Consider the following 25,107-nt stretch of genomic DNA (forward strand, 5'->3'; position numbering starts at 1 on the left):
GACCTCAGATGTCGCAGAGTCTAGCCTCCAGCTTGCCGTAGGGTTCCTGTCTGTTGCACCTAAGCTTGTGAAGATTTTGTCCTGAGGACTCCCAGCCAGCATCTCATGGCTAAAGGATACATTAAGGTAGAAACTCATATGCCATATTGAGTGAGAATATAAAAATTGCAGTTTTGTGCAGTTGGTTGAGCATCTGACTCTTGATTTCAGCTCAGGTCATGATCTCAGGGTTGTGGGATCGAGCCCCGCATCAGGCTCCATGCTCAGTGTGGCGTCTGCTTGAGATTCTCTCTCTCCCTCTGCCTCTGCCCCACCCCCACCCCCCAAAAAACAAATAAAATCTTTAAAAGAAAATTGCAGTTTTGTTTTAAAGCCTCATGCAATTAGGATGGTTCACCGTAATACTCTCTTCCCCCTTCAGAATCTTCGGGCCACAGGCTGACTAGCAAAGGATTTCTTGGGCAAAGGATTTGAGGTATCTCACCAGAATATAAATAGTGTAATAAAAGAAAAAATATTTTAAAATAACTTACAAGATAAAAAGCAGGCCCAGGAAAAATAGTGAGAACTGAGAAATCAGAGGAGGAGGATATTCAGAGAAGCAAGGTATAAAGGGCTCACATTGGGCCACACACTTGAGTCTGAGCTTCCTGGCAAGCCAAGCAGAAAAAAAAAAAAAAATAGGTACAAAGTTGTCCCCACATGGAAAAATTTCCTTCTGGACAAGCACAGCTTTTCTAGACCTTCAGCTGGAAGTAATGCATGTGGGGGGTTCTTTATGTGCCTGTGGCCTGTGATTCTTGTGACTCCGGGCTCTGGGCCCAGCCTTTTACTTCCTGTCACTGTTTTCTTCCAGGAACAATGAATCATTCCCAGGACACCGGCCCTCGAGGCATGCCTGAAGACAGAAAACTTTATATTGTGGATTCCATAAATGACTTAAACAAACTAAACCTCTGTCCTGCCGGATCACAGCACCTTTTCCGTATGTGTGCCCTCCCAGGCTTGGTGGCCCTTCCTGGCTTCTAGGTCACCTAAAAATAGCAAATGCTAATCTGGCCCTGTGGGGGTGTGTGTGGGGGCGGGCAGGAGAGGCATAGGAACACCTCAGCTCTGCAAGGGCTATTTATTATCAGGCAATTTTTGTTTTTGTTTTCTTAATACTTGGCAGGCTTAGGGGCTTGACTCCTAAGCAAGACGTGGAATCTGTCTTCAAGAGTTCTGAGAGGTTCTGTGGAGTGTCTCTCCCTGGAAAGGGGTGGAGGCTGCAGGTCTTCCAAGAGGTTTGCTTCTCCCTCTTGGCGGCTGTTGCACCTTCTGGGGACCCCAGCCAGGTCACCGGTGGGGCCCACTTTCCTAGAGAGCTCTGACTTCGTAGTGGATTCCTGGAATATGCTCCACGCATTCCTCCAGCTTTTAAAAAGTCATTAGAATTTTTCCGAGCAAAGAAGTCAACTTCATTTTCTGCTTACAAATTACAAATGGCCCCAATTAAAGGGTTAAAAAAAAGGAGGGGAAAAGCAAAACAAAAATCTGCTAAATACTAAATGTGTACTTTGTTCCCTAAATATTGTAAATGAGCTCGATCAGCTCATTCTGAGCCCCATTTTTCCAGCTTAAACTCTGACAGTCAAACACAAGCATTAATTTTTCCCCTGGCCGCTTGTTCCATTCCCGTTCTAAACTCGGACTGTCCCACATTTGTATCTATCATTCCCCTTCTCAATCCTTCCCGAGGTCTCGCTTTTTTCTTCATTTTAATGCATTCGGGTTTTCACCTGCCTTTATTGCAGTCAGTCTCAATAGAAACAGGTGTTTGGGTGCCGGCTTAGGCCATCGCTTTGATTAGGGAGCAAAAGTTGTTGCAGGGTGACGGAGCCCAGGACACAAGCCACCCACCGAGCTACAGTCGAGCAGCACAGTGTGTGGGACGGATGCCAAGTAGGAGAGAATACAGAAAGGAAGTCGTTCGTCTCTGTTACCCCAAGTTTCTCTATTTCTTATTGAATTTAATTTGGGTGTTACCAGGCACGCAGGCCTTACGAAATGATGGCCACATGCAGACACTTCGTGCTCGGGCTGACCCAAGCTGCTCTAGGAGCATGGTTACGGTCTCAGTTTAAGTGCGGGACATTTAAAAGAACCTTGTTTCCAGAGCAGGTCCGTCCCAGAGACAGCTCTAAGAAACCAGAATACGTCGGTGCCATTTTTCTGTTTAAATGGGTGTGGGCTAAACTGATCACTCCTATGTTGCAAGGAGTTTCCTGGGAGACATCCCAGAGTATTCAGCCTTCTACTCAGAAGACGTGTCCCAGCCAGCTGTGTTTTACTCGGGGGTCACGTTGGGGGAAAGGGTGATAGAGCCTCCATCGCTCTGAACCCTTAACGCATGTAGCCTCCCCCACTCACCCACAGAAAAGCCCAGGTCCTGCTCCTTCAGTGTTAACACCATCTTTAAAGAACTTTCCAAGGAGATTGCTTAACCCTGCTTGTTTTTTGAATAGCAATGTTGAAGAAGGTAAAAAATTCACAAAGAGCACCAGCCCAAAGACATTCCTAAAACATAAGTCACTCTCCAGGGCGATGACAGGGGAAAATGGGCATATCCCCTACTCACACCTCAAATCATGGGGGACCGGTCAGGTCTGTGGACAAGCTGCCTGCTGAGAAGTTTTTGTCATTGTTGTTTTTGTTTCCTATCAGCGCTCCAGGAGAAAATCCCAGACGTTGGCACTAACTCAGGAAATGGAAGTCATAGTCTATTTTTTATGGGGCTGATAATGGTGCTGATTGTCAGCCTGGCCCTGGTTTCCTTTGTGATTTTTCTAATAGGTAAGTACCACCGACATGTTCTCATTACTTAAACGCTCTTACTTTGTGGCTGGTTGTTTAACTTTGTTCCGGCAAGGGGTCCCTGCTTTTTGGCACTCACGGCTACGCTCCCTGAAAGACAGAGGGAGGGCGGGTGCCCTGAGTGAGCCCTGCAGCTCTGGGAGGATCACGGGGACACGAGCCCACAGTGCCCAAAGTTCACAAACGCCTACTATGACTTTACTGTCTTACTTGGAGTCCCTCGCTGTCAAATGGTCGGCGGCTTATCCTTGCTGATTCTCGGTTTGCTTGATCCGGGGCATAACCCCTCCATTTATTCCGCTCTGTACCAGAGAGTCCCATTCAGGCTTCGAACCCCTTTCCAGGTTTTCTCACTTCTCAGGAATCAGCTGGAAGCACTGAGGGCTGGGGCAGGGTCCCGGAGGCAGCGTTAGGGAGGTGTGAGGCCCTTCTCTCCTGTTTGACACTGGCCGGGCTGTGTGAGCTGCCGCCACCTCCCCTGTGACCCGGGCTGTCCCACACAGCTCCTCAGCCAAGAGACCCCCCAGACCTCAGTGCCCTGGTAGGGGCAGGGCTGCTGCCCCCTCCCCTCGAGCTCCCCAGTCTTCTCTCTCAGCTGACCCCTGCGGGCCATCATCTGGGATTTTTCAGCTCCTTCCCAGACCCGAGAGGAGGGAGTCATCTTTGATACCTTTTCCCCCGGATCCACCACACTGTCATTTCTTCTGCCCTTTCTTACTCTGCAGGCCGTGTAGCCTACAAAAGTCTTCAGGGAGAAGTAGAGCCCATGTCTTTGGATGCCTTTAATTTAAATTCATTCAGGATTAGAGGTAGAGGTGGTGGTGCGGGGGAGACAGGTGGGCAGAGGGCGTGACTCTTTTAGAGCTTCCGACGCCTTTTCTTCCCCAAACTGCCGCCTTCCAGCGAACAGGTCTCTATCCAGCCTCGGGGGTGGGGCAGGTGGGGAGGCATGGTGTTTAACCGCTTCTCTCTCGCCCAGCCGTTGCCTTCTTGCACTCGAAGCTGCAAGGGCAATTCTCCTTACAGTAACGGTGCCCTTGTATCTGACGGCCTGTTGGATGTGGGTTGTTCCTGAACCTTCAGGGCCAGAAAGAGCCCATGGGTTACTCTTCTGAAATGTTACACCAACCAAAATGAATGCTCCCATTATCATTCTGCCACACGCATCTGGGACAATGGCTGAGTTAAACTACGAGGAAATTTTAGGTATGCCCACAGACAGGAGAGCCACCCAAAGGACCTCCTCTCTTCTGTGGGATGAGAGGTAGTAAGATTAGGGGTAATGCTGATAACATATGCTATCTATTGGGCACTCACTGTCGCAGGCACTGGGCGAAGCACTTGATGTCTGTTTGCTCACAACCTCATAACAGCTCTCTGGTGTAGGATCTACTATTATTCTGGTTTTATGGATGCTGAGGCTTCGATTATTTACCGTGCCCGAGGTCCACAGCTGATAAGTGCCCAAAGACACTCCCGCCCGACCTCAAAGAGCATGCACTTTATCACCGTCATTATAAATATGGTTTATTTTAAATTTGCCGCTGGTGTTTTATATTGAGGGCAAAGTCGTATGAAGAAATGGAAAGAAGACATGAATAAAGAATGTCTTTATTGGGCAGTTGCTCTGTGCCAGACACATAAATCCATTATCTTCAGTTTTTACCTCTTAAGATAGTATTTAATATTTCTATTTCATCAATGCGAGACTAAGGCCCAGAGAGTTTACCTCTCCATGTTTACCCTGCTAATCAGAGGCAGAACTGGGATCCACACCCTCATCTGCCTGGCTCCAGAGCTCCCCTGCCCTCCATTGCCTACGTTGAAGTAATGAAGTAAGGACTTCCTGTGGCTTTCAGACAAAGCTTAACCTAAGACCAGAGTTGGTTCAGGCATCTGAACTTGGCTTGTGCTCATCTTTAACAAGGAAATCTTTTTGCTCTCAGTGGGATTTAGTGCAAATTTGTAGCCTATTCACCGATGAGAAAGAACCCATATTCTTTATAACTCTGGTCTTTTTACATAAGAGAGAGAAGACTTATTTTATACTGATTACTTTCTTATTAAACCATGGGGTCTTGGGGCGCCTGGGTGGCTCAGTCAGTTAAGCGTCTGCCTTCAGCTCAGGTCATGATCCCCGAGTCCCGGGATCGAGCCCCACATAGGGCTCCCTGCTCAGTGGGGCGTCTGCTTCTCCCTCTCCTCCCCGCTTGTGCTCTCTCGCTGTCTCTGTCTCTCTCTCTCAAGTAAATAAATAAAAATCTTAGAAAAATAAAGAATAAAAACCCCATGGGGCCTTTGTTTTTGTCATAATCTCTGTCCAAAAAAGGAATAATAGACAGCAAGGGTAGATTACTATGGATGCCTCTGGTCGCAGTTTGTAGTGGCCAAGCAGTGTATCCCAGAGAATACTGGGTGCATGGGATATTATTAAGTGTGGCCTGGAGAAAAAAAGGATTCTATGGTCAAATGCGTTTGAGAATTGCTGAGTGAGCTAATGCTCAAAGTGTTTTTTTTTACTTCCTGTGAGTTTCCAAGAGGCAAGTCAGTATATAATTTTTCGGTAAACTTTTTTGCCCATGCAACTCTTTTTCTTTTTTGGAATTTAATTTGGAATCAGTGTATCGTGGGACACGCTTAAGCCAACACGACTGCTGCTTCCTTCTCTGTTTGACTAATGTTCTAGGAGGTTCCCAAGAGGGGAAAGGATCTCATGTGTTTCGCATTTTCCCCCAGGAGCAAATGGGATTCCTGCCTTGCTCTGCAGCGAATCTCAATTAAGATCCTTCCTTCATGTCTTGGACCCTAATTCATCCATCCTAATTTTTTAAACTTGGGGAAGAAGCAGCTTCTGAGCAACAATTTGTCCCAAGTCTGGAGGGGAGGTGCTAATGTCTAGTTGCCCTTCCCACATTAGTTTATCCACGAAAGCCTCGTGGCATGTTACCAACATCATCAGTTCCTGAAAGATGCCTGGAAAATTTAACTCTGTGATCAGCAGACCTCAGAGTGTTCCGTTCCATAGCTGACTTCATTGTCAGTTCTGTTTATTTTGAAAGTATTGTCTCTGTTCTTAGGAGGGTCTGAGGGGAATTCTTACATATTCGTTTATGGGCTGGTAATCCAGAACCAGCAGAGCTATGTCAAAAGAGGCTGAAACCCAGAAAACCTCATTTCCTGATGAGGAGCCGAAAACCTTTTGAGAAGAGGTCTCTGAAAAAGACAATGTAACAATCCCTTCTCTGACGTGCTCATGAGACATGCTGGGGGTTTCCCTCGGTTGCTCACAGTGATGTTTCTCAGCCAAAATCTGCGCAGAGCTTCCAAAGGTAGTCGAGGCTGGCCCCAATAAATTATAAGATTTTTTTTTTTTTTAATTTATTCATTTGACAGAGACACAGCGAGAGAGGGAACACAAGCAGGGGGAGGGGGGGAGGGAGAAGCAAGCCTCCCGCAGAGCAGGGAGCCGGATGTGGGGCTCGATCCCAGGACTCTGGGATCATGACCTGAGCCGAAGGCAGACGCTTAACGACTGAGCCACCCAGGCGCCCCCCCCAATAAATTATAAAAATAATCCACTTGGTAGATAACTTGAGTCTTCAGCAATTTCTCTCCCGGGTTTCTGGGCTGCCTGGGATATTGGAGCAGGGGACTTGCCAAGGGGACCTTTCAGCACTCAGCTAAGCTCCAACACAAGGCACTAACGGGCCCCGACGGAACAGCCTGCAAACCAATGTAACACAGTCTGTTTTCTATTTTGAAGTTCAAACTGGAAACAAGATGGATGATGTGTCAAGAAGACTAACAGCTGAGGGAAAGGACATAGACGATCTTAAGAAAATCAACAGCCTCATTGTAAAGCGACTCAATCAACTGGACCCTGAACAAAACTAAAGAAATGAGCACCCAAAAGCAGCTGCTAACGCCAGAGCTTCACACTTTACTGGGCGTGCACAGGGATATGAAGTGAGCATGCGCATTTCTGCAGGCAACAGAATATCTGGTTCGTGATCCCAACCCCGGGGCCAACTTTCTGCTACAGGGATGGGAGCAACTCCAAGGCAAAGGGGCATGGATAGCAGCCAGAAAAGGGCTCTTTTTATGGTAGGGTCCTTCTGCTTCATTGGGGTTTAGGGTGGCTGGCATGAAGGAGAACCAACAGTTAGCAAGAGAATTCGGCTCCGTACCTACACCTTCTCTTACAAAAGGAGTGTTGTCACCAGAATAAGTTCACTGTACCAGTGAGGTTCATGGCACCTCATGCGCCTTTATGAATTCCTGTGACAGCCTAATGAATCCAGTGAGTTATTTGTATTCAAGGGAACCAGGTGATGACTCTTCTCAATAAAAGAAATTCTGCTCAGGTGATTAAACTCTGACTCTTCCCCAAGGACAGGGGATGGGTGGGTTTCAGAGCCAATTGCCTTCTGGTATTTGCTAGTAGTATTGATATGTGCTAGTAGTATTGATATGAAAAATGGTAGGGTGGGGGTCAAGAGAGAGAGCCTAAGTTATTCAACCAATGTTTATTGAGCTCTTTGTGCAAACCATCTGTCTACTTTAGAAGAGTTTACATTCAATTGGGGAACAAAGGGAATGTATGGTTATATATATATATTATATAAGCTTTGTTGGCATTCTTTGGAAAAAAATCCTTCAGTGTTCTGATTAATTTTGAAGCAATCTGATAGGTTTGTGGTCTTTACTAAGCTACAGTAGGAAATTGTGTATTTGGAATATTTGAAACCTGCCCTGTTTTAGCCCAAAAGGTAAGGTACACAGTTTGTGATATAAGATATGGTGTGATATAAATGAGCTTAAAAAGCATATGAGTCTTAGAAAATCTTTTATTTAATACAAATATATTGTGCAAGTTTATTGAAGAATGCATTGCGATGGGGTGCCTGGGCGGCTCAGTTGTTAAGCGTCTGCCTTCGGCTCAGGTCATGATCTCAGGGTCCTGGGATCGAGCCCCGCGTCGGGCTTCCTGCTCCACGGGAAGCCTGCTTCTCCCTCTCCCACTCCCCCTGCTTGTGTTCCCTCTCTCGCTATGTCTCTCTCTCTGTCAAATAAATAAATAAAATCTTTAAAAAAAAAAAAGGATGAATTGCGATTCTGTCATTTTGGGCTGATCAAAAACCTGTCATTAACTATTAAACACATACACACACATTTACATTTTACAACACTAGTTGATGAAATAAACACAAGACATTTTACTTACCCATTTTTGCCCTCAAAAACATTTGTCCTGCATACTTACTCTCTTCATATGGATAGATATCATATAGAATATTTTAATAATCTAAAATTTGTGTTTACTGGAAAATTCTTATTGCACTTTGATGGGTTGTGGCAAAATAATTTATCAGGAGGGAGAGAGACGCAGGGCTCAATCCCAGGACCCTGAGATCATGACCTGAGCCAAAATCAACAGTTGGATGCCCAACTGATTGAGCCACCCAGGCGCCACTTTTCTTTCTTTTTAAACAGCTTTCCTGAGCTATCATTGACATATAAAAATTGTATATATTTAAGGTATACAACTTGATGTTTTGGTATACATATATTGTTGAATGAGTATCACAATTAAATTAATTAACATGCATCACCTCTATACTTACCATTTGTGTTTGGGGGGACTTGGGGGTGAGAATATTTAAGATCTGTCCTCTTAACACATTTCAGGTATACAGTATTGTTAACTGTCATCACCATGCTGGATGTAAGGTCTTGAGAACGATTCATCTTGTATTACTGAAACTTTGAAACTTTGTACCCTTTGCCTACACAGCAGTCCAAAATGGCAGTTGAGACATGGGCTGGGGAACCCAACTTCCTGGTTTGGATCTTGTTGCCACTATTTACCGTGAGTTTTGGAAAATTAACTTCAGCAAAACTGGATAATTATCAAATCTATTAGTATTGTTGGGAGGCTTAAAAGAGATGACAAAGCACTGAAAACTATCAGAAACAAAGTAAGTACTAGTTATTATTATTATAATTGTTAAAAGTAGTAAGTATGGTATAGTGGAAATAACCCACTACATTTGAATCTCTGCATTAAATCTTTGGGACTTAAAGCCAAAATAATTTTTCTGCTGCAGTGTTTAAGACCATAGCATCCTGATCTCATCTGATCAAGGATGGATGATAGGGTGAGAAGCTTTGTAGCAAAAAATTTACTATGCTCTGAGAGGTGATCAATAAATGCAGGAGGGTTTTATTGTTTACCAGATAATCTAGTCTGACGAACATCAGGATCCACATTTGCCTACCTGAGATGGAGCCAGGAATCCCTCTGTCTGTCTGGCACTAATAACGTGACCACAGGCTTCAGGGGAAGGAGGGAGCAAGCAAAGGAGGAGAAAAAGAAATAGAAGAGATAGCTGACCTGAGACATGTCCTAATAGGAAAAGAAAAGAAGGTTTGCATCATTCTTTGGACTCTGAATGTGTTCACAAGGGGCTCAGAGAGAGGTTTTTTTTTTTTTTTTTTTTCCTGGCAATGGGCTTCACTGTGATGGAAGGATTACACACACCATCTGCCCCCAGGTCCCAGGCCATGCAGTTTCTATTCCATCTTCCTCTAGCCCCTCAGAGAGTTCTGCCTTGGCAACCGCCTGCAGGTGAGCCTAGCCCAGCCCTTCCCACCACACTCTGCTGTTGACACCTGGAGGTCATTGGGGCAGGCAGCAACCAGGAACTTGGAGGCTCCAGCTTTCCCAGCTTGGCGGCTGAGCTGCAATTTAGGGGACACACGTTACTTTTTTCTCTGGGAAAGACCAAGGCCCTCTGTCCAAGACTCTGCCGGTGGACGCCAATCTCCAAAGCAAGGCTTTTGCATAAGAACAAAGCACACCTGGAGGGTTAAAAATAACACAAAAACAATTGCTTGCTTTACTAATGACAGCCCATGGCAAACGGAAGAGTTTTGGTGTGCATGTCATGTTGAATAACTGAGGGGTCTTAGAAATACAGCACAAACCATTGTGTTCTAACCCATTTTTATTGCTTAGCAAGATAATTTCAGTGGAAACAAGATTTCTCTGAGTCAGGCTGGATAAAATAATTTTATTCCAGCTTCACATAATGACCCCATTTAAATTCAGACGAGGATGAGGGAAAGAGAGTCAGAAAATACTGGTCGTCTATCCCCTTTGTGAACGAGTTTGTGCAGAAGAAGCTGTGAAACGGAGAAAGGGCCATGAGCTATCTTTCCACAGAGTCAGGAAGTGTATTTTTTTAAAAAGGAAAACAATTCTTATTGGAACCTGTGCTCCCCCTTATTCTTAGTTGGTGAAGATAAAAGCTTCTCAGTAAAAATTTTTATGGGAAAAACATTACAGAAATAGCACTCTACTTTTTGTGAAGGTGAAAGGGATTTTTAAAGACGTGATGAAAAAGTAAGTCAGAACAAACTTAATTCTATGTAACGAGTGGGAATTGCACGTCTGTGCCGCACCCAGTGGTGTGGGTTGTGCTGGGCTTCCCTGAGCCAACGCTGCAGATGATCCAAGAGGAGGCTGAGTGAGGTGTGGTCCTCTCTCCAAATGGGCTTCTGATCTATGTCATATGGTATGTTAGTAACAAATTATTTTCCAACCTGGGGAAGATAGGTGGGACATTACCTTTGGTTGGGGATGGAGGGCATTTTGATAAGCATATAGATTTTATGAGAACAACTGATCAAATACATCCATGTCAATTGCTTATAATGGTAATACTTCCAGCACCTGATAATAATATGCTGTCTTAATGTCTTACTTGGAGAGGCCTTGATATTTAAGATTTTTAAAAGATTTTGGTCCTTGAACCAAAAGATTTGGTTAACACCCCCATATTTCTTGGTTTTTAAATTATGAATAGCTAGAGAAAACAGACGGAAGCATTTAACTTGTTGTGTTGCTAAACGCCTGGCTCTGCGCTGGTTTCTTTATATAATTTTTTTAATCACAAGAATGTGTGCGGTTTCTTAAAAATGGATTAGATGATTACTTCAGCCTGAAAAAAATTTTTTCTTATTGTTTTCAATTTGGTTCTACAGAACAAGTGAATTGTAATCACTGGAAATGGGGTGGGAGGGGGGAGAATGTTGTGTAAATAAGACATGAGAAACCAGTATTGACCTGTAGCCACAAACAGGAGACCACAGTGGCCAGCGTGCTCATTGAGGGAGCATCTGGGAAGCTTAAAAATCCCCCAGAGTCCCAACCTTACTCTCAGAGATTCTGAGCTAGCAGGCAGGGGGTGGGGTTGGGAGCTCATGTTTTTAAAAAGTTGCTGTGATGATTCTGGTGCTCCGTTTGGATGGGTGGCTGAGCAGATCATGGATTTGGAGTAAACTTGGGTTTGGATTCTGGTACTATGCATGAGTAGTGTTGCCTTGACCTCTCCTCACTTCCTCAACTTCCCTGACTTTCAGGTTGTTCCTCGGTAACATGGGAGGGTATTGCTTCTGGTGAAAACGGGGAATTTGATAGAAAGTTCTTCAGGCTCTGTAGTGTTTATAAGTCATTAATAAGTTGTACATTAAAAAGGGGGACCATCGGGGCGCCTGGGTGGCTCAGTTGGTTAAGCGACTGCCTTCGGCTCAGGTCATGATCATGGAGTCCCGGGATGGTGTTCCACATCGGGCTCCCTGCTCGGCGGGGAGTCTGCTTCTCCTTCGGACCCGCCCACCTCTCATGCTCTCTCTCTCTCTTTCTCTTATTGTCTCTCTCTCTTTCAAATAAATAAAATCTTTGAAAAAAGTGGGGGACCATCTGGTCATTCGTGGATATTATTTTTAAACTCCAGGGAACATTCATGATCTCTTGTCAAAGACCTATGAATGTCTTCAGAAGAACACTCCACTTTCTACTTTTCATTTCCTTCCCTTCCCCCATATCCAGACCTTCTCAACTGCACTTGGCTTAAGCTCCAGTTGAAGGGGCTATTTCACTTTTCTGAAGAGCCTTTGAGAGCCATTCTGATAGCAGATGTGAGTGAGATGCCGGGAACCCTGAGAGATAAGGGTTCTGAAGAAAAGCCAGACAGGGACTCCTGCCCCAGGAGAGCAGAGAAGGATGATTCCTGAAATAGTAGCTTTGTGATACCATGACCTGTGGGCTTCCTGGCAATGTGAGACACAAAAACCTGACCAGGCAGGCAGACTGTCCAGCAGTTTGTCTTTTCACATACATTGGAATGTGGTGTCTTTGACCTTGATCTAAAGACACAAAGGATTCAGATTTTAGATTTTTGGGTGAGAGAGGTAGTGCTGCTCTGGGTGCTGCCTAAGGGAGAGGCCTGTTTGCACGTGAGAATGACCCTCCCTTGCCCCAACCCTGCTCGTTCTATCAGATTCCACCTTGTCTTCACTTCGAATGAGAACCTCCTGTCTTCGACATCTTCAGCTGAAGACATTTTATAGGTCTTTTGACAGACTACTGACGTTCCCTAGGGACTAAAAATACTGTTGAGGAATGGTCAGATGTCCCTCCTCCTTTGATGTAACAGTTACAAGTGACTTAGAAATAACTCTACAGAGGTGGTGAGATAACAAAATAGAATCAATACCAAAATACTCAACAATCAACTGAAACCAGTGACAATCATGTACATGAAGTGAGGCAAATGATGAATTCAGTCCTCAGCACGGAGGAGCAGAACCAAGCAGTGGAAATGAGCTGTGATTCCTTTTACACAGAGTGGTGCAGCTCTTCAAACTGCCAAGAGATGAAAACCGGGCTTACGTGTCATTGAATTTTCCGTGTTTGCAAGAGTTAATTGGGGCAAAGCTTGTGTTGCCCCTGAATTTCCCTCACCATCTAAAAGAGACCAAGCTGGACCTATAGGAAGTCACATAATTGGTCAGAAGGAAATTCGAGGAAGCTTTTACCTTTGTTTTACTTCTTCTTTCTTTTTTTTCCCTTCTAATTTGGTCTTGCCAATAAAATAGTAAAGATTTTTCTGTAGACCTTTGCTTTCAGGCCGGGAATGTGGGGAGTAGGACGTGAAGGGGATGAGGGCAGAGAAAGCAGCCGTGGTGTGAAACAGAGAGCCCACGGGCAAGGCTGCCGTGTTTGCAATCTTCCCAGATGGAGGAAGACATGGGCTAGCTACTCTGTGTCTTCCCACAGAGATGAAGAAGGCATGGGCTGTGGGAAAGGAAGTCATGATCCTAACTTTTCCTTGTTTTTTTTTGGCTTCCTCTGACTCTCATGTCTTTCTAAATTTCAAAACATGATGCATTATTCATGGACGAGTCCTCAAAGACACAGGTTGTAACAACCTTGTTCCTTCGGGAATATTCTTCCTGATTGTGGAGCGCTACTGCCACAGAGCATTTATTGTCTGATGAACAAAGGGAGTAGGCCAAACAATTGAAAGACCAGTTAATAATTTAATTATGGCTTCTTAAATACCAAAAATGTCTAATTCTCCATGCCCTAAAGTCATTTTAAATATTGCCACAGACTAAATTATAATTCTCTTCCACATCCTCACTCCCCCAGACTTCTTTAATATTGATGAGTTGGGGGTCAACTTCTGAATCACACTTAAGGGCTCAGAAAGAGTTTCTTACAGACTCAGAAAATAAACAAGGAAAAGACATGAGGACCTATTTTCAAACCTTCATTCGGTACAGATGATAGAAAACCTGGGTTTTTTCCATATTACTTGTAGAAGTCACAAAGGAATCTTCCATAATCATTACCCCCATCAATTTGATGCCATCTCTTTCTCCTTTGAACTAGAACTTGATTTGAACCTCTCTGATTTTGCCTTGTCATTGTGTGCTTGCGTTGTACCCTTTGCATGGCTCTCTCGTCTGGGCTTCCTCAGGGCATAGTACGTTGCTCAATAATGTGAATGTGTGCAATTGAATCAAGCTAGGAAGTCTTTCCAGTTTGCCTGCTTTGCCTCTGATTTGCAATTAGAACAAAGTGGTGCTCACTAATAGGAGAGGAGGGACACCTGGTGGCAGTTGGTTATTTCAGAGGAAGGAGGTCACTTTGAAAGGAAGAAAGGAGGTGAGTGTTAAAATATAGTTTGATATCCATGGGAGGGTGAATGGTTGTTTCAGACATAGGACATCTGTGGGCTTATGTCTGGGGAAAAGGCTATTAGACTAGAAGATCACATAGATAGTGGTGAAGACTGTGTGCTTTGGGGTTGAAGGACCTACCTTTGAATCTGGTTCCGCTGCTTGCCGGCTATGTGACCTTGGCTAAGCTATTTACCTCTTCTGAGTGTTGGTTATCTTACTATAAAATGGGAATGATCCCACCTAATAAGGTTGCTATAGTAATTGAACAAAATGATGCCTAGTCCCTGGTAAGCACTTAATTAAGGAGAGTAGCTGTTATTTTTCTCATTCACAGCAAAGTGCTGAGAGCAGAGTTTGATGCCAAGGAGTGGGTTTTCTGCTGGCTCTGGTGAGAGGTTCATAGTTTTCTTGAATTTTGGGAAAGTCCATAGAGGAGGCCTCTTTGATCCCACTTTTAAGAAGGTCTGCACAAGGTAATCTTGTTTCAGGCCTGTCAGGAAGTATCTCCCTATGAACCAGAGGAATTTATCAAGCTCCTTAAGTGTCTTTTCACCACACAGACATTCCACCCTCATGGAACTTACCCCTAAGTGGGAAGATAAGATCACTACACAATGGAAAAACAAGAAATAAGGCATAACCATTTGGGGCATAACCCCAATTTTGTGACCCAGAGAATAAGAGCTGGAAAGGTTCAGGGAGGGAAGGCATGTCCCTGAGCCGACAATACGCTGACCAGCTGTCCTGCTAAAGCCTTCTGTCCCCAGCAAACTGGGATTGTTTGTCACCCTACCTTCAGAGAAACTACTGAAGCCATCAGGAGGGTTTCTCTGAATGGCCATCTTCTCTCTCAACAGACCTACCTACAACCTCATTTCAACTGTGGCTTTTCCTCAAGACTTTCGTCAATGTGCAGTGCCTTCTGTCCTTGATCTCAGTCTCTTTTTCTAACCTGGGACCATGATCTTTCTAGTCTGTCTGTCCTTTCACACTAGCTCCTTCTTGATACCCACGTATGTCTCTCTTACCCTAATAAATCCTTCTCCTGCTATCTCCTTTAGCCACTGTCTTTTTTTCTTCTCCTTCGTATCTGAAGTTCTCGAAATGGTGGGCTACACCTGTTGTCTCTTATAGGTGGACCTCCCATCCATTTCTCACTGCCTGCTGCAATTGAGCATTCACCCCTACCTGTCTGTGGAAACTGTCCTTGCTGAGGTAATAGAACTTACGACCTCATTGCTAGGTCCAATGACCATTTCCCAAACTTTTTCTTAGTGGACTTCTTTTTGTTGGATTTGACCTTATTAAACATTCCTTTCATGAAACTCTTCACTCTCTTGGCCTCTGGGTCAGCACTCTCCTGGTTTCCCTTCTGGACTCCTGGTGTTTCCATTCCCTTCCCTGCCGGGGCCCCTCTGGCTCTGCCTCCCTTCTCCAAGTTGCCATTCCCTGGGGTTTTGCCCACTGTTCTGTCTCTCCACACTATTTCTGGGTTAGTTTATCTTACGGTTTTAAATGTCACTTATATATAGATGATTTCCATATCTGTTTCTTCAATCCACATCTTTCTACTGTGCTTCAAATATAGAATGAGTTGCCTGTTCAATATTTGGACTTAGGTAAATGGAACATGTTTAAAAGACTGGACCATAACCGCCATGAGGGTAGAAACTATGCTCTGTTCATCCTTGAATCCTCAGTACCTGACAGTGCCTGGCCAGAGGGGGGCTTTTTGCATGTATGAATAAAAGGTTGTAGCTATTGGAATATATTACAACCATGTGTATTTCCTACAACTTCTTAGTTATTAATACTATTTTGGGATAAGAAATCTCTAACTGTCTTAGGCCTTGTAAGCCTGCTGTCCTTTCTGCTAATGTAGCTTCTTACTCACTGAAGACAGACTGGATTCTGCAAGAAGAAAGGTGATTTAATCTGGAAAGGTTAGAGATGTTGCTTGATCAGAGAAAGATTTTATTAACATGGAGTGATCTCTGTGGAGGAACCCTTTGTTCTATGGACTCTTATGATGCAGCTCAGGCTGTCGAAGCATGATCTCATTAATCTTGTGCTTATTGTCCTGGGGAAGGAAGACTGGGGAAAGTCAGTTGGCAGGTATGACAGAGGGGGATGGGGGTCTTGCAGAGAAAGGGGGTGAATGGATGGTCCTTGTTCTTGCTTTAATCTCTCTCTAGATTTATCCATTATCTTAGATATGGGGGGAAAAAGACATTTTGTGAGAAGTGGTAAAATTCTTTATAGTCTTGGGTTTATTACAGGATCAGCTATCTAATTTATGTGGTCCAGTGTAAAATGAAATTGCAAGCCCTTTGTAAATTATTAATTCCAAGATGATGATAGGAGATTATTAGACTAAACAAAGGGTCCTATGCGACTGCATGGGTTGATTGCCCATGAAACTGCCCTGGTTTGGAGACTCTAACTTGTGTTGGAGACAAGAAAATCTTTGTGTTGCTGGCTTTTAGTCAGTGTTGAGCTCAATTTCTGACTCATGAAGTTTAGAAAAAGAAATACCTGGCCAGCAAGTCATCTCTCCTTCATAAGGCTGGCTTGTGCTTCCTGTAATTCACACCAGTTGTTCATTTGTCCCAAACCCCAAAACTCTTTGCATTATAAGTCTTTCCAGGTTTAATTCTTTTGTCCTGTTCTCATCCTGCTCTCTTCCTGTTAGGATTTTTGCACTGTTTTTATGACGAAATTTCATCCATGCATCCTTCTTTGCTTTTACTGTCTTTCAACCAGATTTTCCATCTTTAATTAACTTAGGTTGTCCTAAAAAAAAAATCTGCTCTTCTATGATCACTTTTAGGTTTCCTTGGATTCTTTCCAATTTTCATTTGTTCCTCAGCAAATAAAGTGCTTAAAATGGAGTGTGGTGTTCGAGGAGCCGTGGATGTGTAGGCAGCACTTGGCTGCCTTATCTTAGGAAACCTAGCTTACCCGTGGATGGCTCACCAGCCCCCATCCATTGTTATGGTCCAAATTATATCCACACTCTTTTCTCATAATTGGCTCTGTTATACAATATATTTGGCATTTCCTCTTTTTAATCTTTTCAAACATCTGTTAAGTATCAGTTTCTTAGGTAGAGTTTCACTTCCAAATTCTTTTAGTTAGCACTCACCTTTAGTTGAATCTCAATTGATTTTGTGTCTATTTCTCAGCATTCTTTGGCTCCATATCAACTTACTCTTTGGCCTTAATGGTTGTGTTAAGGTAAGGAGGGCCACCCATATTAGGTCAGATCAGAGATTTATTTGGTTTAGAATTCTGCCTGTGGCACTCAAGGATATTTTATGGGTGAATATGGTGGTTCTCCATAGCTCCTCTGAATGATTCGAAATTAAAAACACATTATAGAGCTGTATAGCCTATGATATTACTTAAGTTCTTTGTAGCTACTTATTTATATATTCTATTTTATTTTCATTTTTTACTTCCCACCTTCCCTGCCAATCTATCATCTATTTCAGAGATGTAAGATGTCCTCTGCCATTAGCTTTCTTGGTCCCTTTTTAGGAAGTGATGTATACATGGGACAGTCCTAATAGTGAATACCCCCACTTAGACTGCCTTGAGTTGTTTTTCCAAGATCAAGAGAAGAATGGTTACCTCCCCCCACCCAGTGAAGAGATTTAAAGATACAGGAGATGAAAATATAGTTTTGGGTTTTGTTGTTGTTGTCGTCAGGAAACCCCATGAGTTCTACTTGTTCAATGTATCAGATACTGTTGCTTAGGCAAAGAAGAGAATTTTTTGGAAAGACATTGGCTAATATGCTGAAATCCAAGGAAAAGTCAAACATTACACCTTAGGAAATGGGAGAAGGTATTTCTGCTTCTGATCAAGACAGAGTAACTAGGACTGGATTTACCATTCCCCTGCCCCCCCAAGATACATGCAACTATGGTTTCAAGATAATGGGCATCAGGCATTGGAGGACCATTATCTGTAGAGATTGGAAACAAACAAGGTAAGCCCTACTATTGCCCCAGTTTACTGCCTTGAATTGTATTCCATATGTTTAAAAAGCTAGAGAAAAGGAAAGTATAAAAAAGACCCAAATTAAAGCATGTAGAATGAAACTACAAGGCATGAAATGAAAAATGCACTAGATGTATTAATAGCAGATTAGACATTGCAGAAGAATTTTTCAGTGAATTCAATGGCAAGGTAATAAAAATTGAAGCAAAGAGAGAAGGCAGCAGAAGTAAACAGAACTGTTTTACAGAACAGAATTCCTTAATCAGCTATAGGACAACTCCACACAGTCTGAGATTTGTGTGGTTGGAGAACTCAAAGGACAGAAGGAAAAATATTTGAATAAATAAAGGCCCCCAATTTTCCAAATATGATGGAAACTGAATATCTCCAGGTCCAAGAAGCTCCATGAAACCACAGCACAAGAAACATGAAGAAAGCATATTGTAATCAAATTGCTCAAAACCAGTAATAAAGAGAAAATCTTAAAAGCAGCCAGAGAAAAAGACACATTAAATACAGAGGTACAGTGATAAGGATGACAGATTTTTCATGGGAAACAATATCTTTAATGTACCAAAATTAAAATAATAACTGTCAGCCCAGAGTTCTGTACCCATCAGAAATAACTTTTAAAAACAAGAGAGAAATAGACTTTTTTTCAGACATACAGAAGCTGAAAGAATTCACCACCAACAGATCCACACACTACATGCAGTGCTAAAGTTCCTTTTCCAGAAGGAAGTGAGAGGATTTAGGAATGAGGAAGAACAGATGGAATGAGAGCATTTCCTTGGTCTGTTTCCTTTGGAACTATGTGGTTCCTTTGTCTCTGCTTCATTCTTCTTTCTCTGCAGATCAGTCTTTGCTTTACTGTGCAAAAACTTCATCATAGCCTGTAAATTCATATGTCCTCAGTTCCAGAAACAATCTGGCTCTCTTTGAACCCCATTTCAAGTTTCCAGGAGAATCTGTGGCTCAGTTTTTACTAGGTGACTATTTCTGGTCCATTCACATATGGCTGAATTGGAGTGTGGGACCATATTGTATGAAAAGGGTAGTTCTCAGTGAAAAGGTTTATTATGAGCTGGACATACACTCTGAAAGTGACTAATCAAGCCTCCAAACTGCCTTATTTTCCATCCCTCCATTGAACTCATCCTCAAAACATCTCGATCTGGATTAATACTAATGTTTACTGAGAAATGGGGATGCCAGGGAATTATCAATATGGAAATTCAATGACCAAATCTGATGGAATAAAGTGAGAAGGAGGAGGTAACATTAGTTTGGGTTCAGACTTCTCAGAACAGAAATTCTGAACGTGGGGGTAAATTGGTGTTGGTGACTAAGAGTGTGGTATGAAAATGGGAGCTGAAGAGAGAAGAGGATATCTGGGACCTCATCTCCTCATTAAGACAGGATAATCCAGAAAATATTAAGGCTCCCTTTAAAAACACAGGAAGGGAGTTTGTTGACAGGAGACAGCCAGCATTTTCCTTGACTGAGGAGATAGGAGGAAAAGGAATGACGTACATTCAGATGCAGGGCACTCATACAGGGTAGGAAGTTGAGGCAGATGAAATAGGAAGGTTGAAGATGGTCTAGGGGAGTGGGACACTCTATTTCATGGTGTAGGAACCCCAAAATGATGAATCAAATACCAAAAGAGATGTGCAGGCACCTGGATATTCAAACAGAGGAGCAGACAAGGCATCACCCATGGAAGGTAGGACCTTGGACTTCTGGAAGTATTATTTCTGTGTCCCTATTGGCAGGTGTTTTTTTTTCCCCCCCCTTCTTTGTTGTCTGAGGCCAGTGATGGAATGACCTAAAACCAAGATTCCATCTGGAAGAAGGAAGAAAATGTGGAAAAGGGCAAAGATCTTATTTTTCTTTTGGTGTCAACTGAGGCAGATTTAATGCTAGAATGGACTGAAGTCTCTCAGGAAAATGAACCATTTTCATTCCCTCTCTTCTCTGCTTCTCTTCTCTGTTGCCTCAGTCGGATCCTCAGTCCTTAATCTCTGCATCAAGTTTTGTGCCTTCAAAACTACTGCCTGTGATGGGGTAGTCAAACGAAATAAACATTGGAAAATCCTTATCTATGAATATACATAGAATTGTTGTCCAGTCATTGTGAACTGCAACCTCACAATCTACTGGAAGTGTGGGGTCCTGCTTCACAGTCTTGAGGGAAAAGACCTTCTTTCTTGATTTGAGTGACTCCCATAGATTGATGTGGCTGTGAATTTATCATGCTTAGCACGTCCAAGAGATTAAAACTGTGCCTGATGTCACCCACTTGTGCCTATATCTTGAGGTTATCAATACTAAATGAATACAAAAATGAAAAAAATCCCAACAATGAAAGTAGATCTCTGCAAGTCCCAGTAACTATTGCTTGTCTGAGAAATGGAAACATTGCTGAAGCCTCTGAGGCCAAAATTTACAGCATCTTTCATTGATTAAAGCATTTGAACAGTTCATTCCCTTAAAGCAAAGTTTTCAAAGTGACCTACATAGGTAGCTCATGGCTAACAGCTAATGTATTCTAAATTCTAAAAAGGATTCAGAGTGAAAGATGGAGAGTTTTTCCACTAGGTGGTAGGATTTTGCCATGGTCCTAAGTCTCAAAATATGGTGAGGAGGGAAAGTAACTTAATTAAGAAGAGTTGAATTAAGATAGAAAGTGACTGTAGTAATAACACTACACATCGATCGAATAGATTTATTTTCTTGGTACAAAAACAGAAAATTACTCCTAATGCTATTCTTGCTGTAGGTCCAAAATAAAGCATCAGAGATTCTAAATTTCCAGAATAAAGCTGGGCATTTAAAAAACACTCTTAGAGGGAAACTTAGTTGTAGCTTATACCCTTTTATACCTGTGGAAATTTATACCATGTGCATGCTTTACATATTCAAAAAATTCGTAAACTTTTGACTCCTTCAGGCTTGAGGGAAGAGAAAAGACGTGGTTCTCAGCTTGAGTGACTCCCATAGACGAACGTGGATGTGAATTTTTAAAGAACCATCTTGGACCTCTGTGAAACCCCAGTCCTTTCTGATTATACTACCTTTCGGCAAGTCTGCTATTCTGGATTTGTAAGAATCGTTATTTAATTAACACCTTCCAGAGAACTGAAGAGAGAAAAATGTCAAAAGGTAGAATTATTTACTATCAAAATAGTTTTTTAAATTGAATTTCTCGTTTTCTTTCTAAGGAAATCTTCCTTCTAGTACCTAAGCTCCCCTGACTGCTTCATTTACATGCTCTTGTGTTGGCAGGTCATTATTTCACATACCACCAAACACGCTTGCAATCCAAGATTCCTACGTCTAATTAGGAAATAAGATTAGATAATATTCCTTGTTTTAGCAGGTTTTTACTTGGCCAAGGAATTCCCATGTTTTCATTTCCATCGAGTTTTCCTGAATAAAATCCTGGCTTTTTAGCCAAACTTTAATTTTTCTTTATCCAGGAAGTGAGTCTTCCTGATCCCTTCATCATTCCCCAGTGTGACACCCTGGCCCTTTTCCCTAGATCTTTTGAGCACCATAAATGCCTCTGTTGAAATAAGATTCAGCTCAATAGATGTGGGTCAGGATCTATGATTAATAATTAATTTCAGGCCTTAGATAAAGGTCAGCTAGACATTGTTTCTCTCTCTCTCAGTCCCTTTGTGGTCTAAACTCATAGTATAATTTGCCATCTGGAATCATAGTCCTGACCTTTTAGCCTTTCTGCAATCTGGGTCTTTCTTCCAGTGCAGAGCTTGCCTTCCGTTCATGAAAAATTCACACCCTGAAAGTTGGTTTTGTAGAAGATTTGGGCTGGGGCTCTTGTCAACCCTCAGTGATCTGAGGTGCTTCCCTTCATACAAGAAGATGATACATCCGATTCACTGGGTGTGTGTTCCAGACTGTTTTTCTCCTGTTGTCTGATGCTTTTGGCCAGTTGATTCCCTATTTTTTTGCTAGGCATTGTGCAGAGTGCTGAGGAGATACAGATCCATAGAGGTAAATGTGGTCTCTGACTTCACAGACTTAATGCCTAGGGTGGGTTAGAGATGAGCAGGCTGGCAATGACAATTCAGTGTGGAAAGGTAGAATGAAAAAAGTACAAGATGCCATGGGAGTCCAGAGAATGGAAGCCGAACCCAGACCTGTGTGGCCGGGAAAGTGTATCAGTTAGTAGTGCTGGGCAACAAATCAGCCCAAAACTTAGTGGCATAATACCACCATTTTATTACACTCACAGAATTTTTTTGTGGATCACGCATTTGGGAAGGACACAGTGGAATCAGTTCTCTTCTGCTTCACAATGACCTCAGCCAAGAAGACTTGAGTGGCTGGGGATAACTTGATGGCTGGAATCATTGGTGGTGTCTTCACTCACATGTCTGCACCTGGCAGAGGCTATGAACTGGACCACCAACACATGGCTTCTCATTGTGATCCAGGCTTCCTCGCAACATGACAGCCTTGGAATAGTCGGATCCCTTACATGGTCAGCTCAGGGATCCAAAGAGCATGGGGGGGGGGGCGGGTAAAAGATACTGTCATGGCCATCTTTGGAAAATTCCTTCCTAACCCGGTTCCTACCTAGTGCCGCATAAATCACACTATTAGATGATCTGTTGAGGCTGAGGGTTCCCAGGTAAACAAAGACATTCTTATCAGGAAGGCCAGCTAAAGGGCCTAAAGATCACTTTTCAGGAGCCAAGGCAAAGGCCAGACCTCTCTTTGCATGAGGTTAGTTCTTTGCTACCCAGTGGGGTTAGTGGTAGGGTTAATGGAGGGAAAGTAAAAAGTAACCTGATGGCTTTGCTGCAGGTGATTGAGACAACAGAGGTGCTATTATCAGAAACAAAGCCAAGAAGTAGAGCTGGTTGGGAGATAAGGAGGACAGGAAGAAAGGAGCATGTTCATGAATTGAACTCTTGAGTTTGAAATGATGGTTCAATATTCAAGAATCTTAACTCACTTCAGCGTGACGGGGGCAATGCTGCATCGGTAGGATGGCAGGGAGAGGCCGTGGGCAAATGGGGGGAGACCCTGAAGAGGGGGAGAGAGAGTGACTGGGGTGTCCAGGGCACCGGGAACCACCACTTTCTCTGCAGGCAAGTCTCAGATTACGAAAATGACCTGTGAACAGCCCCCTTGCCAGGCACTTGGGGGAATCACTCTTTTTATAAATGCTTTCAATCACAAACCTGTCACTTTGGGCCGTTCTGTCACACCGTAAAGTTTTAGCTACCATATAGATGTGAATTATTACTATTTTTTAAAGATTTATTTGTCCGAGAGAGAGAGAGAGAGAGAGAGAGAGTACAAGCAGGGGGAGCGGCAGGCAGAGGGAGAAGCAGGCTCCCCGCTGAGCAGGAAGCCCCATGCGGGACTCAATCCCAGGACCCTGGGATCATGACCTGAGCTGAAGGCAGATGCTTAACTGACTGAGCCACCCAGGCATCCCAGATGTGAATTATTTTTTAACGAAATAAAAAAAAAAATCTTTGAAGTTTATTTCCATTAGGGTATTTTGCCCCCATTTCAATTTTAATTTCTAAGGTCCCAGTGCTACCTGCCAGATAATTCAGAGCACATGATATACAGACCTCAGACTGGCTTCTTTTGGTAACTTCCAAATGTCCATTGTCCTAGCACACCGATAAAGCTTTCTGTTTGTAATATCCCTTACTTAACTCTAGTCTAAAATTGCCTTTAATTTTTCTTGTAAAGATGCTTTGGGGATTAGCAGAGCACAAATGCCTCCCCTGGGTATGCTTCTGCTTTCTGTGTTTTCTCCACTAAGCGAACTTTCCCTGGGCTATCTCATCTACATAGTCAGTGAATTGCTATTGTCTTTGCCCAGAGCCTTCCTGATGATGGCAGTCAAACCGCAAGCTACCTAAGAGCGAAGCCAGGGATGTAAACGGGACTCGGCAAAGTTCTAAGCAGATGCTCCTGGAGGCTGGAAAACAAACATGGCCAAGCTCTCAGGGAGGTAACAGGATGGGCTGCGGCATGAGACCGGGGGCTTCTGCTCCCCTTACCTCAGAGCTGGAGGAGGCAATACATCACATTTATCATTCTCCTGAAAGATGGCAAATCCCCCCTATTGTTGACTCCCTTCCCTGCACGGATGGGCTGGCTAATGCCTCTTGGCATCTAGAAAGGAGACGAGGCTCCTAAATGTCCTGTTTCTCAGAACTCCCCATTCCCTTGGCAGAGTCTTCAGTGGGGGAGAAGCCTATTGAAGAGGGGTCCTCAAAAGTCAGTCTCTCTCACACTCTTCAGGTAACTGGCCGCCTTTAACATCCTCACTGTGCTCTGCCAGGGGCCACTACCTTCACACCGACCCTCAGCTCTTCTCCCAGAATTACCAGAGTGGAAATTTCATTAATGGGCTTCAAAATAGCAGAGACCAGATGGGTAACTGTGTATCTGTGTCACAAGGCCTGGACTAGAACAGAGATACAGCTGTGTCTGGCATATGGAGTGACAGCCTTCCTCTTCATGCGTCTATTTGCCTCAACGTGTATAACAAGGTACCCCATAGAGTGCTTTCTCTGAGCCTCTTTTCTCTTCCCTTTTCTCTTCTCTCTATTCTTTTCTCTTCCTCCTTCCTTCTTTCTTTCTCTTTTTTTTTCCTTCCTTCATTTTTTTTAAGATTTTATTTATTTATTTGAGAGAGAGAGAGAGATGGAGAGAGAGAGAGAGGATGAGTGGGGGAGGGCCAGAGGGAGAAGTAGTCTCCCCACCCAACAGGGAGCCTGATGTGGGACTTGATCCCGGGACTCCAGGATCATGACCTGAGCCCAAGGCAGTTGCTTAACCGACTGAGCCACCCAGGTGCCCCCTTTTCTTTCTTTCCTCCCTTCCTTCCTTCCTTCCTTCCTTCCTTCCTTCCTTCCTTCCTTCCTCCCTCCCTCCCTCCCTCCCTCCCTCCCTCCCTCCCTCCCTTCCTTCCTTCCTTCCTTCCTTCCTTCCTTCCTTCCTTATTGACAGCTGTATTCTTAATGGAATCACATGGGACCAGATCTTTAATGGAAGATTCAGTGCAGTGGGTCCTCTTATTCGTTAGTGTAAGATCAGCTGGCCCCTGCTCTGGGCAAAGGGTGTGAGGCCAGTTTCTGTCTAACTTAGAAGAGTTGCCCTCTCCCTTGGTGTGTAAAATCTGGGGAAAAGATGGATCAGTTTGCATAAGAAGCC

General features: G+C 43.5%; 1 protein-coding gene across 1 annotated transcript; it reads left to right on the forward strand.

The window, feature by feature from the left end:
- Positions 1 to 861: 861 nt before the first annotated feature.
- LSMEM1 (leucine rich single-pass membrane protein 1) lies at positions 862 to 7,943 on the forward strand. The gene is made up of 3 exons (XM_036066408.2): positions 862 to 985; positions 2,704 to 2,832; positions 6,617 to 7,943. The coding sequence occupies exons 1-3, from the start codon at positions 862 to 864 to the stop codon at positions 6,745 to 6,747; spliced, it is 384 nt and encodes a 127-aa protein (XP_035922301.1). The 3' UTR covers positions 6,748 to 7,943.
- The last annotated feature ends 17,164 nt before the right edge of the window (positions 7,944 to 25,107 follow it).

This window comes from Halichoerus grypus, chromosome 12 (genome assembly GCF_964656455.1).
Source record: "Halichoerus grypus chromosome 12, mHalGry1.hap1.1, whole genome shotgun sequence".
Classification (NCBI taxonomy): domain Eukaryota; kingdom Metazoa; phylum Chordata; class Mammalia; order Carnivora; family Phocidae; genus Halichoerus; species Halichoerus grypus.

What these genes read in the sequence shown, in the direction of transcription:
- LSMEM1 (XM_036066408.2), top strand. Translation starts at nt 862, where the DNA reads ATGAATCATTCCCAGGACACCGGCCCTCGAGGCATGCCTGAAGACAGA. An exon ending in CGGATCACAGCACCTTTTCC is followed by an intron (nt 986 to 2,703) that starts GTATGTGTGCCC and finishes GTTTCCTATCAG; the next exon opens with CGCTCCAGGAGAAAATCCCA. An exon ending in CTTTGTGATTTTTCTAATAG is followed by an intron (nt 2,833 to 6,616) that starts GTAAGTACCACC and finishes TCTATTTTGAAG; the next exon opens with TTCAAACTGGAAACAAGATG.